At 46.0% G+C, this 15,304-nt stretch overlaps 1 protein-coding gene across 1 annotated transcript in view; it reads left to right on the plus strand.

Moving 5' to 3' along the window:
• Positions 1–14,922, plus strand: part of KCNU1 (potassium calcium-activated channel subfamily U member 1) — a 134,870-nt gene extending 119,948 nt beyond the window's left edge. Inside the window, exons 24-27 of the mRNA XM_061177379.1 lie at positions 2,124–2,263; positions 9,721–9,915; positions 11,745–11,869; positions 14,414–14,922. Coding sequence (XP_061033362.1) covers positions 2,124–2,263; positions 9,721–9,915; positions 11,745–11,869; positions 14,414–14,816 — 863 coding nt within the window. The 3' untranslated portion in view covers positions 14,817–14,922. The remainder of the gene's footprint in view (positions 1–2,123; positions 2,264–9,720; positions 9,916–11,744; positions 11,870–14,413) is intronic.
• The last annotated feature ends 382 nt before the right edge of the window (positions 14,923–15,304 follow it).

Below are 15,304 nucleotides of genomic sequence, written 5' to 3' on the forward strand. Positions count from 1 at the left end.
CTAGATGAGCAGACCTCATAGTCCCAGAAATGAAGCAGGCAGACATAGAGAGGAACCAGTAGGTGACACCGCCACATGACTTGGGAGTGGCAGTGCAGCAGGTGGGCAACAGGCTAGCCACCCTGGATCCCAGAACTGCAGCTCTCCAAATCCACCTTTGAAGATCTCAGATGCCTTGAGCCTGACTCGTACCTGCCAGCCTATGTGTAACCACCCTAAAGCTGTTGGCTGCAGTTCTTATTTATATTTCATTTTTATTTTGCTACCCTTCTGAGCCATCTCTGACTCTGAGATGTATGTACACTGAGAACATTGATCAGAGGACTGTCAGGTAAGTTAGAGTGGTCAGGAGGGACCAGCCAGCTTCTCACCGGCCTCAAATGCATCTGGTCTCTCTCCAGGGACGTGCAGCTTTGTTCAAGGAAAGACTTTCTGGCACCAGGCAGCGCCTGTCAAATTAGCCTAACAAATCACCTGCCAGCTCACTCAGTTTTCGTTCTTTGGCCAGCAAGAAAGGGTCACAATGACATGAGAGCTGCAGGTCTGATGGCCAGCACTTTGGTACAGAGTGTACAGTGGCCTACAGGAAAATGTCTGGGAATGCTGAGGTTTAGGATGACACAGCAAGATCTGGACAAAGGCTCCTGGTGTGTGTGTGTGTGTGTGTGTGTGTGTGTGTGTTGAGGGTTGGCAGTGCAAGAAGAGGAATGTATGTGTGCATAGGAAATGTCGGTTGATACTAGTCATACCTCCTTCATCTTTTATAAAGATGCGTAGTTCTTGGAAGAAAATGATTCCTTAATACCAGCAGTCTGTCACTTCCCCCAAATGTACTAAGGAATAATTTTAAGAATTAGAGACTAATGCGGTCTTAGTTAGGAACATACTCTGAGTTGTATGTCCAGTAGATTTGTTTGGATCTGTAATATGACGGTCAAGAAGTTTGAAGGGTCTAAGACTTAATGCTGCTTGCAGACTAACAGGTTAATCTGCCCAGTTTCACGGATGTGGACAGAAGATGAGAGACCACTGGGTCAGAGACAATGAACAGTTTATTACTCACATCAATAGCAGTAGCCAGAGTATCATCATTTTTGTGCTGGCTTCCCAAGCCCTAGTTCCCACAGGAGGACATGAAAAGGTCCAAGTGATACCTGGACCCACCATGAATTGCTTTGTAAGAGAGGAACCCTGAGCTTCAGGAACCAGCATCTTTTATGATGGGCAGTAAGCATGCCTTCCCTTTGCTCTGATAGGAGATATCACTATCTTCCAATGCTATTCTCTATACAAACATTTTTGAAGCAGTAATCTTGGAACGAAGGCAATCAGCGCCTCTGCTGTCCTCATAGAAATGACCGATTTCACTGACTACAGAGGCTGCCTACAGGGGATCTGAGTTGCAGCCTGGGGCCAGCATAGGTTTGCTAAGGGATAATTTGGCCACTGCTGCACAGGCCTGATTAGGATGATTCTTGAAGCCCTTGCTGCTCAAAGTGTCGTGCATGAATCAGCAGCAGCAGCAGCATCGGCAGGCTGGTTGGACATGCAGACTCTCAGGCCCCACCTCAGACCCAGGGGATCAGGATCTAGATTATAACAAGATCCCCAGTTGATTCTTAGGCACATTAAATTTTGAGAGGCACTGATTAACCCGTTCTGGGCCCGAATAACTCTAAGGACCCAAGTAAATACCACGCCACCTATGACGTAGTATATGGAGAAAAAGACGATAACGGGGGTGAGCAGATGTCCCATTTATGTCTCTTGTCCCTGTGCGATTATGTAAAGTGGCCCCTTTTGCTTCCAGAAGTGTCCTGTCTTGAAAGTTAAATCATAAAGGGTGACATTCAGGACACTTACTTGGAGAAACTGAGCCTGAGGTACAAGGATATCTCCTTGATGATGAAGGTCCCCAAGCGGGCTTCCCATCTTCAGGGGATGAAGATATTAATACTTGGAAAGAAAAAACTATATACTGAAGTTGAGGCAGGTCCCACTTTGACCCTAAAGTAGGCATCAAATCCTTTGAGCAATGGTCCCTCCTTGGCCTGCCTGGTCCGGAAGTCCTGTATTCTTCGTCTTGTCTGCCTGCCTTTCCTTTTTGCCTCTTTCACTTGCAGAAAATCCTTCCAACATGCACTTTATTGAACAGCTCGGTGGGATGGAAGGAGACGTCTCGGGAATGAGCCTGCACCTCAGCACGTCCTTTGCCACTGGCACTGTCTTTTCCGGCAGCTTCTTGGATTCCCTCCTGGCCACGGTAGGTGCACTGAAGCCGAGGAGCCCCATGACCGAGCCCCTGCCGCGGGGAGAGTGCGGGGCTCAGGACTCGGGTGGATGTTGCTCACTAACGCCTCGCAATTCTGCGTGCTTGTTGATTTTCCAGGAGAGCTTGTCCACACACATTATTTCACCTTTGCTCATGACTACCTGGCAAGAGAAGCCAAATGCTCACATTTTTAAAATTAAAAACGTGAAGCCCTTAGAACCAGAACACTCAATACTGGGAGGAATGAACACATCAACAGAACCCACCTTTCAGCTTCAAGTGCATCTTGGCTGACCAGGCTCTTTGGCGTCAGAGCTTGGGCGGTGATCCTGCTTTCTCTTCTCTCTAAAATATCCCCAAGCTATACAGAAATCGCCCATGAAAGGACGCGGGGTTCAAGGAAAGGGCTTTGTTTGTTTGGCCTTTGGTGGTGTGAGTTTTATTCAGAGCTGAGTCCAGTCTCCCTCCACGTTGCCCCTCTTGTGAGATGCATTTTTGACTCACGGTCATTCTTTCCCTGAGCAGCTCCCTTGCATGGATTGCAGGATTTCCATGAGTAGAATCCATTCATTGCGTGAAGGCCTATTGAACACCTTGTAGGGTGCTGTCCTAGGTGCTGAGGACACAGCAGTGATGAACCAGACCAATCTCTGCCCATGTGGATCTCATGCTTATGGAGGAGGTTGATACACACATGATAAGTATTATGTCAGATAGACAGACGGGCCACGGTGATGTGAGATAGGACATGTAGGGTTTGCGGAAGGAGTTGAAAGTTCAATAAGGCGGCCTAGGAAGGCAGCCCTGAGTGGGTGGTATGTGAGTCAAGTTCTGGGAACAGGAGAGCACGTGCCTTTCTGATCTTTGGGGAAGAAACATTCCAGGCAGAGGGAAGGTCAGGTGGGAGCACTCCCATTGTGTTCAAGGAATTTGACTAAACCTTAGGAAATCTGTGCATAGCCATTTGTGAATGGCTGCAAGAACTCCTGCAGGGGAAATCCTTGTAACCCCCTCCCTCACAGGTGCCTCCTACCCGGATGTTCCAAGAGAAGGGCTGCAAAAAGGCTGAACATCTATGCACAGATGCTGACATAGCACAAGGCTCTGAGCACAGTTTGCTAGATTGGCTGCCTTCTGGAATTCTGCATAGAAGAGGCATCATTCGTGAACTGTATAAGTGCCTCGAAAGTGCAGTTTGCATTTTAGGGGAGCGTGGTCAGGGCACATGCATCGCCCTTATGGCATCAGTGGATTATGTTGCCTGGCTCGGCTCTGTCTCCCTAAGCCTTTCGGGGGAGGGTCCTCATAAACCCCATTGAGCTCTCAGAAAGGTTATACCATGTCAGTGATCGTTTAACATTAAACAGGCTGATAGACTACAAATTTCCTAAATTAAGCAGGATTCAGCCTTGACTGAGCCAGAGAGAGAGTCAGTGAGGGAAGTCAAGTCAGGTCACTTTCCTGGGAAGGTAGCTCCGTCAGGGAAAGGATTTTAAAACCCTGCCTGTCATGGATACTTCAGTTACCCTGCCCATAATTAGGGACCGGAGTGTCAGGCAGGAGGTGACGTGATGAACTGGATCTGTCTGCAGGACACATTGTAGAAGGGTTTAAGGTCCCCGCTCTCTTCAGAGATCCCTAGACAGCGGGCAGCTTTGTGCCTTAAATTAAACTCCAGCCTCGGTTAAACTCCACTGGCCCACACGGGTAGGAGCAAAGTCACAGACTCTGTTTAGAGTTAGTGGGAGGAGCAGGCTGGGCAGTGCGGACCGAGAGAGTGTCCAGCAATAAGCACATCCCATGAGCCAGCACGGGGAACACGAACTTGGGGATGAGGCTTCTCAACACTCACCTTATGAGAGTGACCCTGCGACCTCTTTGAGGAGTGCCCCTTCCTCCCAGGCTGCCTTCAGCCGTTGTATCGCATTCTGCTAGAAAATGAAATAAGCTGTGTAAAAATTCAGGAGTCTATTCTGAGGCCCCATGGTGAAGTCTGTGGGAGAGAGAGAAAGCCACATACGGTGGCCTGGGATGGGGGACAGTCACATGAGATCACAAGCCACATTGGACCCTCAGCCTGCCCTTGGGGACTCCTGGTAAGTGCCTGGTTTGGGACTGGCACTTGGTCGTCTGACGAGGCCGTGAGGACGGCAGTGGAGCTTCAGGGTAGAAGGCATCCTGTGTGTCAAGGGGGCTGGCTTGGATCTTGAACTTCTTAATCTCTACCTAGTGGCCTCCTGCCCCAGCTCTCAAATCCTTGATGACGAATGGCTCAGCAAAACGAACACACTTTAACACTGTTTGGAGCTCCAACTCCAAATCTCTGGCCCTGATGAGCTGAATTAGACCCTTGAAAATGCTCAGGGGATGCTGCCCACTCGTTTCCCTCCCCCTGGACCTGGTACTACTGGCTCCACTTGGCTTCTAAGGATGGGGGTGACTTTCTATCATATCAGCCACACAGAAAGAAAGAGCCCAAGGGTCAGGCCTGAGCCTCCAGTTTCACTGTCTCTGCTCATCCGAGGACAGTTTGGTCTTGGCTGGCCTCCTGACCTTCCTCCTGCTCACTGGCGGTGAGAGCAGTAGCCTCTGAGAAGAAGAGAACATTAATCCTCTTGCGCTGAAACCATCTGGGGCCACTGTGGTGGCTCCACCATATGTGTCCAGCACTCCACTTTATTCTCCATACGTATTGGAGCGTCTCCTCGTGCAGGCATGTGGGAGGAGGGCCAGGGTCCCGATCTCCCCATAAAGTTAGGGTGGCAGTCACGGGCCCTGGGTCATCACTCCCTCCATCACATGCCCACGGCAGACACCGCTGACACTCACGGGTCTCCTCCTCCACATGACACCTGCGAGTCTTTCCCAACACAGACCTTGAGGCAGCATCTTCCAACAGTTTCATTGTTGAGATAATATTAATAATTAGAGCAATATCTGGGGTAAGAACAATGGTAACATCATCTCTCAGGCACTTACTTAAGGTCTTTGCTGAATGCATTACCTGCATTATCTGTTGAATTCTCCTGTCAACCTAACCAAGAGGATACAGTTGCTAGCCTTGTTTTACAGATCAAGACTCTGAAGCCTAGAGGGGTGAATAATGTGCCAAAGGTCACAGCACTTACAGATGACAAGTTGGTTTTCAGACCCACATTCCTAAGGTTCCAGAGTCAGACCAAATCCATTACGACCAAATCCACTGCTGCTCCAGAAGGCTCTTTCTGTGATTACGAGCGTCCTTTCAATACACTGAGGTTGAAGTTCTACTTGGAGGAATCCACCTCCCGGGGTGCTCTGGAGTCCCTGAGGGATGGGCAGGGAGGAGAAGACCAGGGTGCACCCACCCTCCCCAGCGCCCACCCACCCCTTCCCCCCAGTCAGAACTACTCTGCTCTCATCTGGGTCTCATACGAGGCTCCTGCATAAGATTTGATTCAAAGAAGGATTTCTGTTGTTGAGAAGACTTTAAAAACCACTGCCTAGAAGTTAGAGACTCTGACCAACAGAGAGGCATGAAATAAGAGAGCCGGATTCCTGTTCTCTGTCTTCCGAGTCAAGTCTCCAGCTCCCAGTTGGGACTCTTGTCCGGGAGACAGGAGTCAGCCATTCCACCCCATTTTGCACATCCATTTTGTCCCATAATTTCCCTCCCCAAGGAACATGTTCCAGATTCGGCTCTTCCCACCTGCCGTCCAGCTTGATGCTCCAAGAGGTCTGTTTCCCATGGCTGCACAGTCAGAGGTTACACTTAGAATCAAAATGTGTGTTTCCCTGGTGCCCATCCTCTGCAGAAGGGAAAGGCTGCAGACTGGTGCGTTCCAAACAGGCCCCCTCAGGATAAAGGGGGCTGACACCTCAGCAGCTTCTGGAACAGGATGAGGTCACCTCCTTGACTCGCGTCTCAGTGAACTCTGTTTCGACCTGATATTGCGGGGCCCTCTCTTCCTTCTCACCTGTCCCTGGAAAACTGCACTGTGCTTCCAGGTTCCAGTTCCAGGAGGATGAACTCACAGGTCCCGAGGAGAGAACAAAGCCTGAAAAAGGTGGCGTGAGCTTGTCACTGCCTGAAAGTACTGAAGTTCTGTTTTAGACTGTCATGTAGTTTTCCCCTTCTATCCCCTGATATCCCTGTGATTTTTTTTTCCAAGATAAAAATAATGGATTTTCCCTCCAAATCTTCTGATTCAGCCAACACTATGGCTTCAAGTATCCCCTGGAATACTACTGCAAACTCCTGGCCCAGGTGGAGAAACGTGCCCCTAAGGTGGAATTTGGATTCACTTTTAAGGACTCCCATATGGCTTTATAACAATAGGATTTCAAAACTGGACATGAAGTAGGGAGCATTTTCCTTTACTTATAAGGGAGGTAAGGAAAGTAACAAGAGTTACCTGGCTTTCTCAAGTTCACTCAGCTGGTTAGTGGCAGTTTTCCTACCATATAGCCTCATTCTCAGCTTAGAAGTATTTCTCAGAAAATGTGGGCCTTAAGACCTTTTGAGATTCTCAGAATTAAAAGTAGTGAGTGGCTAGGATGTTAGTATCTATGTTATTAAGGAGTAATATGAGAGAAGCCTCAAACTTCACTGTAGCTAAAAGTTAAAACACTTTGGGCTGCAACATTTTCAAGCATCAGAAGTTCAAATTCTGATTGAACTGATTACATTAGATATTAGATATATTAGATATTAGATAATATAAATCTGAGTATATTAGAAACACTATTCAAGTTTAGAAGTCCTAAAATGTTTCATGCACATTTCAACTTTCATATTTTCTTGAGAAAGAAAAAAAGAATGAAAAAAATAGAAAGGAAAGAAGAGAGGGAGGGAGGGAGGGAGGAAAGAAAAAAGAGACCCATAATGGCAGTGCCATGGAACCCCGAATAATAAGAATATAAGATGAGCTCAGAATAAGGGTGACATGTAAATCCCATTATTTTCCCCAATATAGAATTGCAAGCCTTTTGATGTCAAAACTGAAGAAATGATATAGTCAAAAGCTAACCCTCTCTCTGTTAAATATGTAAAGTACATGTTTCCCTAGAAGCATCGATACCAGGATAACCCTAGAAATTACACCTTTTTTTTTTTGATCAGTGGAGAAATATTCTAACAGCATTATGTTTGATCATTTTGCATTACAGCCACTTGTTCTTAAACGGATTGTGGTCCAATCTGGATTTACATCCTCCACTCCCTCCTAGATTTCAGGGGGCCAGATCCATAAGCACCCTTCTGGGTAGCAGGATGAAACAGAGAGGGAATACAAGGAGGTGACTGTCACTCAGGGGGTTCGTTCTTTCAGTCTGGACATTAGGATGGAGAAGGCGTTTGAAGTCATCTTTAATCTGAAAAATATTGTAAAAGTTCTTTTCTTTTTATTTTCTCTTCATGTACATAGATTATATTATTTCCTAGGTCGCCTTCTCCAGGGGGCTCTACATTTTGCTAACAGTATTTGTTTATTTGTTAAAAATCAACTGCCAATTGCACTCAATATTCTGACAGCTGTCTTTGCACTCAATTTTTTAAAATTATTTGTAATAATTGTTTGCAGTAATCTTTGCACTGAATCTTCTTACACCTGCCTGGTCCAATGTGCTCTTGAAGATGGGAATGTTAAGTAGACAAAGTCTGTCTGAAAGAACACATCATTTAAGGCATGTTGCTCAGAGTGTGATTTGAGGACCACCAGTGTTAGAACTACCAGAGGTGCCCTTTAAATTCTGATTCCCACTCCCGTACATAAATTCTGATCCAGTAGATCTGGGATCCCAGAAATCTGGTCTCATGAATATCACTCCAGGTGATCCAGGTACATGAACACCAGTGTCAAAGACAGTACAATTCAGTAGTGTGTGCTGTATATCTCATTTAATCCTGCAAACAATGCTCAAAGGTGGGTATTATCATGTCATCTTTAAAATCATAAAACTATGAGAAAGAATACATGAATTGTCCAAAGGTGTTTCAGTCTGCTAGGATGTGCCAGTCCAAGATTCAAACTCAGGTGTGTTCCGTACCAACAACTAGCTCTAAAATGCAGAAGAATAAAATATAGTAAAAGCCAGTGGCCATGGGATCACAAAGAAAGGAAAATTTCATTCTGATGAGGAGGCCAGTATAGAGTCTGCCAAGAGGAAAGATGAACCAGATGTTCTAAAGCAAAGGCATGAAGGAGTAAAAGTGTCACTTGAGCAACTGCAGATAGACTAGTGTGCACCGGAAAGAACGATGGCTCATGGAGATGAGCTCAGAGAGGGAGCTGGTGTCAGATCTTGAGGGCTTTGAAGACCGTGGAAACGAATCTGAGCTTGGTTTTACTGCAGGTTCAAGGGATGGGTGGCGGGATCTGATTTGTGTTTCTAGACAATCTCTCTGGAAGCATTTTGAGCAATGGATTGTAAATGAGAAAAGGACTAGTAAAGAGGTCTGTCTCATAACCCAGACTTCAGAAGACAAGTCCCTGAATTGGGGCTTGGAGAAAGTGAATGGTAAAATTTCTCAATAACGATGGAAGTCATTCCTATTATTTATAATGAAAACAAAATTACTGATTTTTATGTAGGTGCTATATAACCACGTAAATTCTCATTTCTACTGGAATAAAAGTTCGATTTAGATAAGACAAAGGGTAGGACATTTAGAACATTTAGATAACATATAGCTATCTATTTAGAACATATAGATAACAATGGATTTAAGAAAACCTCATGGGCAATTATTACAATGATATTTCCCTGTATGTCACTGCCTAGTCAACACTGAGTGTGTAGGAATCCTTTGGGAAAACAGTTTAAGAAAATGGCTTGGCTTATTCAGACTCAAGCTGCTTTCAAACTAAGTTGACCTACACGTCAATCTCTGGCTTCATTTTGATGCCAAATATTCTGAAATTCCATTCATTTTATACTCCACACCTACTGTTTTCGAAGTACACCGTAACAGCTATGGGAGATTAAGTTAATACCTGTCCTCAAATAGGTCAGAATCAAAAGGAATATAAGTAGATTCACATCCGGAAGATTCAAGTGTAGACGCCAATAGTAATATCAGTAGTCCCCTAAGGAAAATCTCTAGAAGTCTCATTACATATTTTAAATACATGTTGATGATTATTAGGGTATCTGTGGCCTGATACACTCCTCTGGTCATTTTTGGAAGCGGGGACACCCTTGGGGTCAGTGTCATTACTCCTCTTCTCCTACTATTACAGTGTAAGTCCTCCCCAAAAGAGCAGGAACGGGGTCAGTGCTATTTTCTCTGCACTTTGCCTAACCCAGTGCCCTACCCAAACTGCCAGCTTTTGGATGATTTTAATAATGATAATGAGAGACACTGCTTTGTGCCATCAGATCCATTTCAAACAACGATGCCCACTAAATCGCCACGTCTCTCCACCTCCACCTTCTGACTTTGCACATGCCTCGTCCTTGCTTTCCAGGCGTTCTACAATTACCATGTTCTGGAATTACTTCAGATGCTGGTGACAGGAGGGATAAGTTCTCAGCTGGAACAACATTTGGATAAAGAAAAGTTCTGTGGGCTGAATGACAGTTACTCTACCGTTTCACCTGGAAGGATGCGGTGTAAGCTGGGGCTTCTGTCCTTAAACCAAACCATTTTGTCAGACATTCAAGTGAGTCAACTCTTCTCGTAATAGAGTGTCCTAACCTCCCTGAGTTTTGGAAATTGATCCAACCTGTTTGGGTTCCTAGATCACCTATAGCATATAAATAATAACAATAATAATGACAAAAATTAATTTATATTCATAGTGTATTTACAATTTACAGTGCATTTTCACGTGATAACTATTTTTTGCAACAATTCTGAGAGATCAAGCCATTGTTAGTATCCCCATCCTCTGGGTAAAAAAGTACACAGGAAGCATCAGAGAGGTCCCATAACTTTGTCCCTTGACAAGGATTTTAATAATAAGTGTAATGTTAATATTCACTGAACATTTGCCCTGGGCCTGTCTGCTTTGTTTGTTTGTTTGTTTCTCACTTAATCTCTCCAAGGGTTTACATGGTGGGCATCGTTATTAATTCCATTGAACAGATTAAGAAGCTGAGGTGCAGAGAAACGAATACTTACCTGAGACCGTATTGCCTACCAGTGACCAAGCAGGGTCCCTCTAAGGCAGTCTGACCCAGGGCCTGCCCACTCTCCCTACACTTGAACTACTAAAGAAATCTGATCTGGACTTCCCTGGCAGTCCAGTGAATAGGACTCCACGTTTCCAAGGCAGGGGGCACAAGTTCGATCCCTGGCCGGGGAACTAAGATCCCGCATGCTGCGGGGCATGGCCAAAAAAAAGAAAGAAAGAAAGAAAGAAATCTGATCATGTCACCTGAAATCAGGCAGAAGGATTCCACGTTTGGGCCTAAGAATCTGACTGGGCTAGCCAGTGAAAAATGCTTGAGTTTTCTTAGTCCTCTGAGCTAACAAACAGTAGATTATAGCAAGGAAGAAAATAATTCTGGCAAATTCCAATGAGGCATCTGGGCATTTGGGGATCTGTGTCGAGTCCAGGCTGCAGTGAGGAATCTACTGGTCAGCCTGCCTTTTGGTTTAGTTTTGAGTGACGTGGCATTCGACTCCCCGGTGTCACTGTCAGGGGCAGGCCTTTAGAGGGACCTGAGCAGAACCCCTCTTCACAACCCTCTTCCTGCCTCTGTGTCTGCTGTGTCTCGGCAGGTACTGCCAATAAGGGCGAACCCCACGCTCTGTGCCTCTGAATTCCAGGTGCAAACAGCATTCCAAAGCTCCCTCCATGGTCCGGTCCTTCGAATTTCTGTGGTCCTGGGTTCCTCTTCTCAGGTTGACTTGTGAGTGATTCTAAGCCCAGGGCAGCTGCCACTGGCCACTTCCTGTGGGAACCAGAGGTGGCAGCAGACTGGTCAGCCCTTTCTTCTCCATTTATGTCTGGTCTTCTGTTCTTTACCCTGAGGAATCACAGAACTAAACAGACTGTTCTCTTTCGACGTCCCTGAACGCACTGGCTGCTGCTTTGGAGCCTGCAGTCTACCCGTAGTGCCTTGTTGGCAGTAGCTTGAGAGCAAGGTCAAGAGGAGGATGAGAGGGCCGCTCTCTCACTTAACATCCCAACTCATTATGTGCCTTAAAAATGGAATTTTCCAACCTGGTGCTCACTGTGACTTCTTGATCGTTACCAAAACAGCAGTAGTAATAAAAACGAGCATAGCCCCTTGCCACACCACACCCAGACAGGCTCCTGGAAGACCAGAGTGATAAAAACAGCTGCCGGTATTAGATGCTCAAAACTCATGGTGAACCTGATTTCCAGCCCACTTGCTACTGCCACCAGAGAGGTATTAGGAGGTAGCTCTTGGGTCTTCCGAACTTCCACTGGGAGGAAAGGCAAATGACACTCCAGTAAGTGCTTGTTACAGCTTGATTCGAGTGCCACCAGACATAAGTTTTTCTCTCTTCTCTCCCCAGCCAAGAAGGACCTTTGGGCAAATATTCTGCGGCTCGTTAGATAATCTTGGAGTCCTGTGCCTCGGCTTATACCGCATGATAGATGAAGAAGAGCGCAACCCAGAGCACAAAAGGGGAGTCTGCTGGTGTAGAAAGTGCTGGCCGCCGCCCAAGCATAGGGGCCAAAGCGACTTCATTCTGTGTGAAAGAGACGGCCAGAGCTTAGGGCCCCCAGATGCAACAAAGGGTGCTGGGGAAGTAGATAACGGTGTAGGATCAGTGTAAATAATATGAATGAACCCTGATGATTGGGATCCAGGTAGTATTGGCCATGTAAGGAGAAGGGCTTCTCTGTCCCCAGTGAAATTTGAAATGTAGACCCAGATTTTCAGTCAGGGTTCTTTTGTAACTTACCCCTCATCGATGCCTGTGTGACTTTTTAAAGCTGAAAAGCCACTGTCCACACTGGAAAGATTTACTTGTTCGCTGCCAGACTCACCGGGTAAATATTTCTTGAGTGCCTTTTTTCTAACCACTGTGCTTTGTCCATCTAAGATATGGGAGTGATATGTAGAGATTTCAGTTTAAAGAAGATCATTCTGACAGTAGTGGGGAAGAGAGAGAAAATGTGTGTGGAGGGGGGAGGAGAAAAGAAAGGGTACTGGGTACCAGCTACAGACAGCACAGTAATGTAGGTCCAGACTAAGAGTCTCGTGGTGGGAATGGGCAGCACTCAGTAGAGAAGAGAAATTAAAAATAATAGAGTGGAAATGGATTGATGAACCTGTTTCAGGAGGAAGGGGAAGGAAGTCAAATCCCTGAAAGCGGAGTAGTCAAGAACACGAAGAAAGACAGCTTCTCTGCTTGCAGGAGGAAGGGAGGAAAAGAAAGGATGCCAAGGCAAACCTGGCTGTGGATGAGGGGTGTGCTTAGGGAATGTTTACATAGCACTAGGATTTCTCGGTGACGTACAGGCATAGCCCCAGCTGAGAGAAAAGAGGGGGAGAGTTTCTAGGGAGTTGAGAAAGACGTAAAAGTTACATCAGTCACTGAGAGGCATGGAAAAAGGAGTTTACTGTGGATCTGTAGAAGCAACAGTGCAAAGGGAAAGGACGGGGGATGGAAATAGCCTGAAGAGCGGATGTACCCAAGCGTAAGGAAATGAGAGAGAAAGAACGAGGGGAAGTTGTGGTCAGAGAGTGATTTATTGAAGGGTAAGATTTTAGAGGCAGGATGTGTCAGGAAATTACAACATCAGTATGTGGCCAGGAAAGTGGTTGCGAGATAAAGATCACTGGGTAGTGGAAATCCAAGAAATTGGTCTGCGTGTTGGAGTCGTAAATCACGGAGACACTGCAGGCACGTAAGGTGACGGTGGCACTAGAGTTTGAAAGAAAAAGTGTCCCATGTGCCAAAGGCCTAAATAAACATGGAGGTGTGTGGATAACACAGATGAGTCAAGAGGAGGGTGACAAGGCTGTAGAGCATGGACCACAAAGATGGGGGGAAGCAGAGATGCTCTGCAAACAGCACTCGGAAGCCTGAATGATGCTGATCCCCCACCCCCGTCTCTGTCTGTCTGCCTGTGACGGAGCTCTCTCCGCTTCCCCCAACACCTCTGGAAAACCTGTGGACCGTGGTAATTGGGAGAAGGTGCAGCCCATACTTGGGCGGACCTCAGGGAAGGAAATGATATTCCTGTTTGAAAGAGAGTACGTGGTTACAGCAGATCACAGAGGTTACAGGAGACTCGGTGGGCGAGAGGAAAGTGGGAAGATTATTCAGTGAAAGATCAGTGGTGACTTGTGATGGGTGCTTAGGGAAGAAGAGGTGATTTTTGTTTGTTTGTTTGTTTTGTTTTGTTTTTTTAGAAGAGGTGATTATTCGGGGCAGCACTGAAAGTCATGCAGGGTTCTGCTGCCTCAGCGTTCTGACAGGGACACTGGCGTCTTCATGAATCTGACTCATGTTCTCTGAGGATTTGCCATGTGCCTGATTTCCTGCTAAGACATCCTGCTTCTCTGCAGAGTCTGTCCACGCAGGTCCAGGCTCTGGGTGATCTTTGAAACTCATTGACATTCACTATTTGCTTACCGGTCAAGGTTTCAAGTAAACATTTGGTTACTTTCCTTTTTTCTCCATTGGCCAAACTACATTCTGTGTGAAAGTTGGCGGCATAAACATGAAAATAGGCCTAACCCAGGATGGAAGTATCTGGCATGCACGTAATCTTCCAGTTTTGATAAAGCTTGGCTAAGTGCTCAGAATTATGCCAACCGAATTCATTAGGGTCGTGGATATTAAAAGCAGAGAAACATAGTTGGAAAAGCCATTAGAAATCAATTAGCCCAAACCATAGTCCCATCCCTCTCCCATTAAAATGATGAGAAAAGCAAGGCCCGGAAGGGAGATGGCATGCCTAAGGTCAGAGGTGGTTGGTTTCAGAGGCAGGGATGAGAACGAGTCTCCCAGTTACTAGCCTGCGACCTCTCCTGTTGCACTGTGCCAGAGAGTTGTTTTGGGTTTTTTTGTTTATTTTTTACTATTAATCAGAAAACGAATAAAGCAAAGCAAAACAAAAACGTTTCCTCTTTTGGCCCAGCAAAATGACTTTCTTATTTTGGCCACTGCCTGCAGCCACACTGTCCCAGCTGCAGGGGCTCAGAATTCATCTTTGGCTTTTCTTACAGGTTTGTGATTACCCGGCCAGAAAACGAGTTTATGCTGCTGCCTTCGGATCTTGTGTTTTGCGCCATCCCTTTCAGCACCTCTTGTTACAAAAAGGATATTTCACCTCCAAGTCCGTGTGAAATTATAAATATGGTGCCACTGACAGAAGAGACGCTTACAGACATAAATTGTCCTCCTTCAGTTGACCAGGTCAGCGAGACTGCAACCCAGGCACCCAGTATATCAGTCTGTTCACTGGAGCCAAAACCAATCCCCGTTGGTGATCCTAAGCAAGCAGTATTGACTCCAGGTGGTAAACTCTCATCCCAGACACATCCAGGTGAAACCACGAAAGAAGATGGAAAGGAAAACATGGAGGAAACCACAGTGGAAGATGCCTCTGCCTATCCAGAGTCAGACTAGACCTGCTGATATTTCCCAGGAGCTCCTGGCTCACTCCTTACAAGGCATCTCCAGAGATGGTGACTTTGAACAAGGAAGGAAAAGATGGATGCCCGCCATTTTTGTGCCCATTGCTGAGGGGGGGATAAGCAAGCCCACACTGTTTGGGAAGAGACAAAAGTCCGATCTAATCCCACTGGATCTGGTGTGATAAATAAAGAAATAGATGAGAAATGCCTCTCTAAGGGAAGTTCATTGCTCTGTGTCTCTTGAGCAGAAAACATGATGGTTGGACCTGTGTTAAAGACATTCTTCAGTACTTGCTGGGTTCCTCCACACAGGGAATATAAGAAGTAATCAAGGTAAAAGCGAGAAGGATTTAGACATAAGAGACAAGAAATAAAGTGCCCCCAGGTCAAGCGTCTTACATTCTTTATCCTCAAACAGGCAAGTAGTGAACTAGTATATTATCATCTTCTCTTTTTCCCTCATGCTTTTTCTTTCCTCAT

This window comes from Eubalaena glacialis, chromosome 20 (genome assembly GCF_028564815.1).
Source record: "Eubalaena glacialis isolate mEubGla1 chromosome 20, mEubGla1.1.hap2.+ XY, whole genome shotgun sequence".
In the NCBI taxonomy this organism is placed as follows: Eukaryota; Metazoa; Chordata; class Mammalia; order Artiodactyla; family Balaenidae; genus Eubalaena; species Eubalaena glacialis.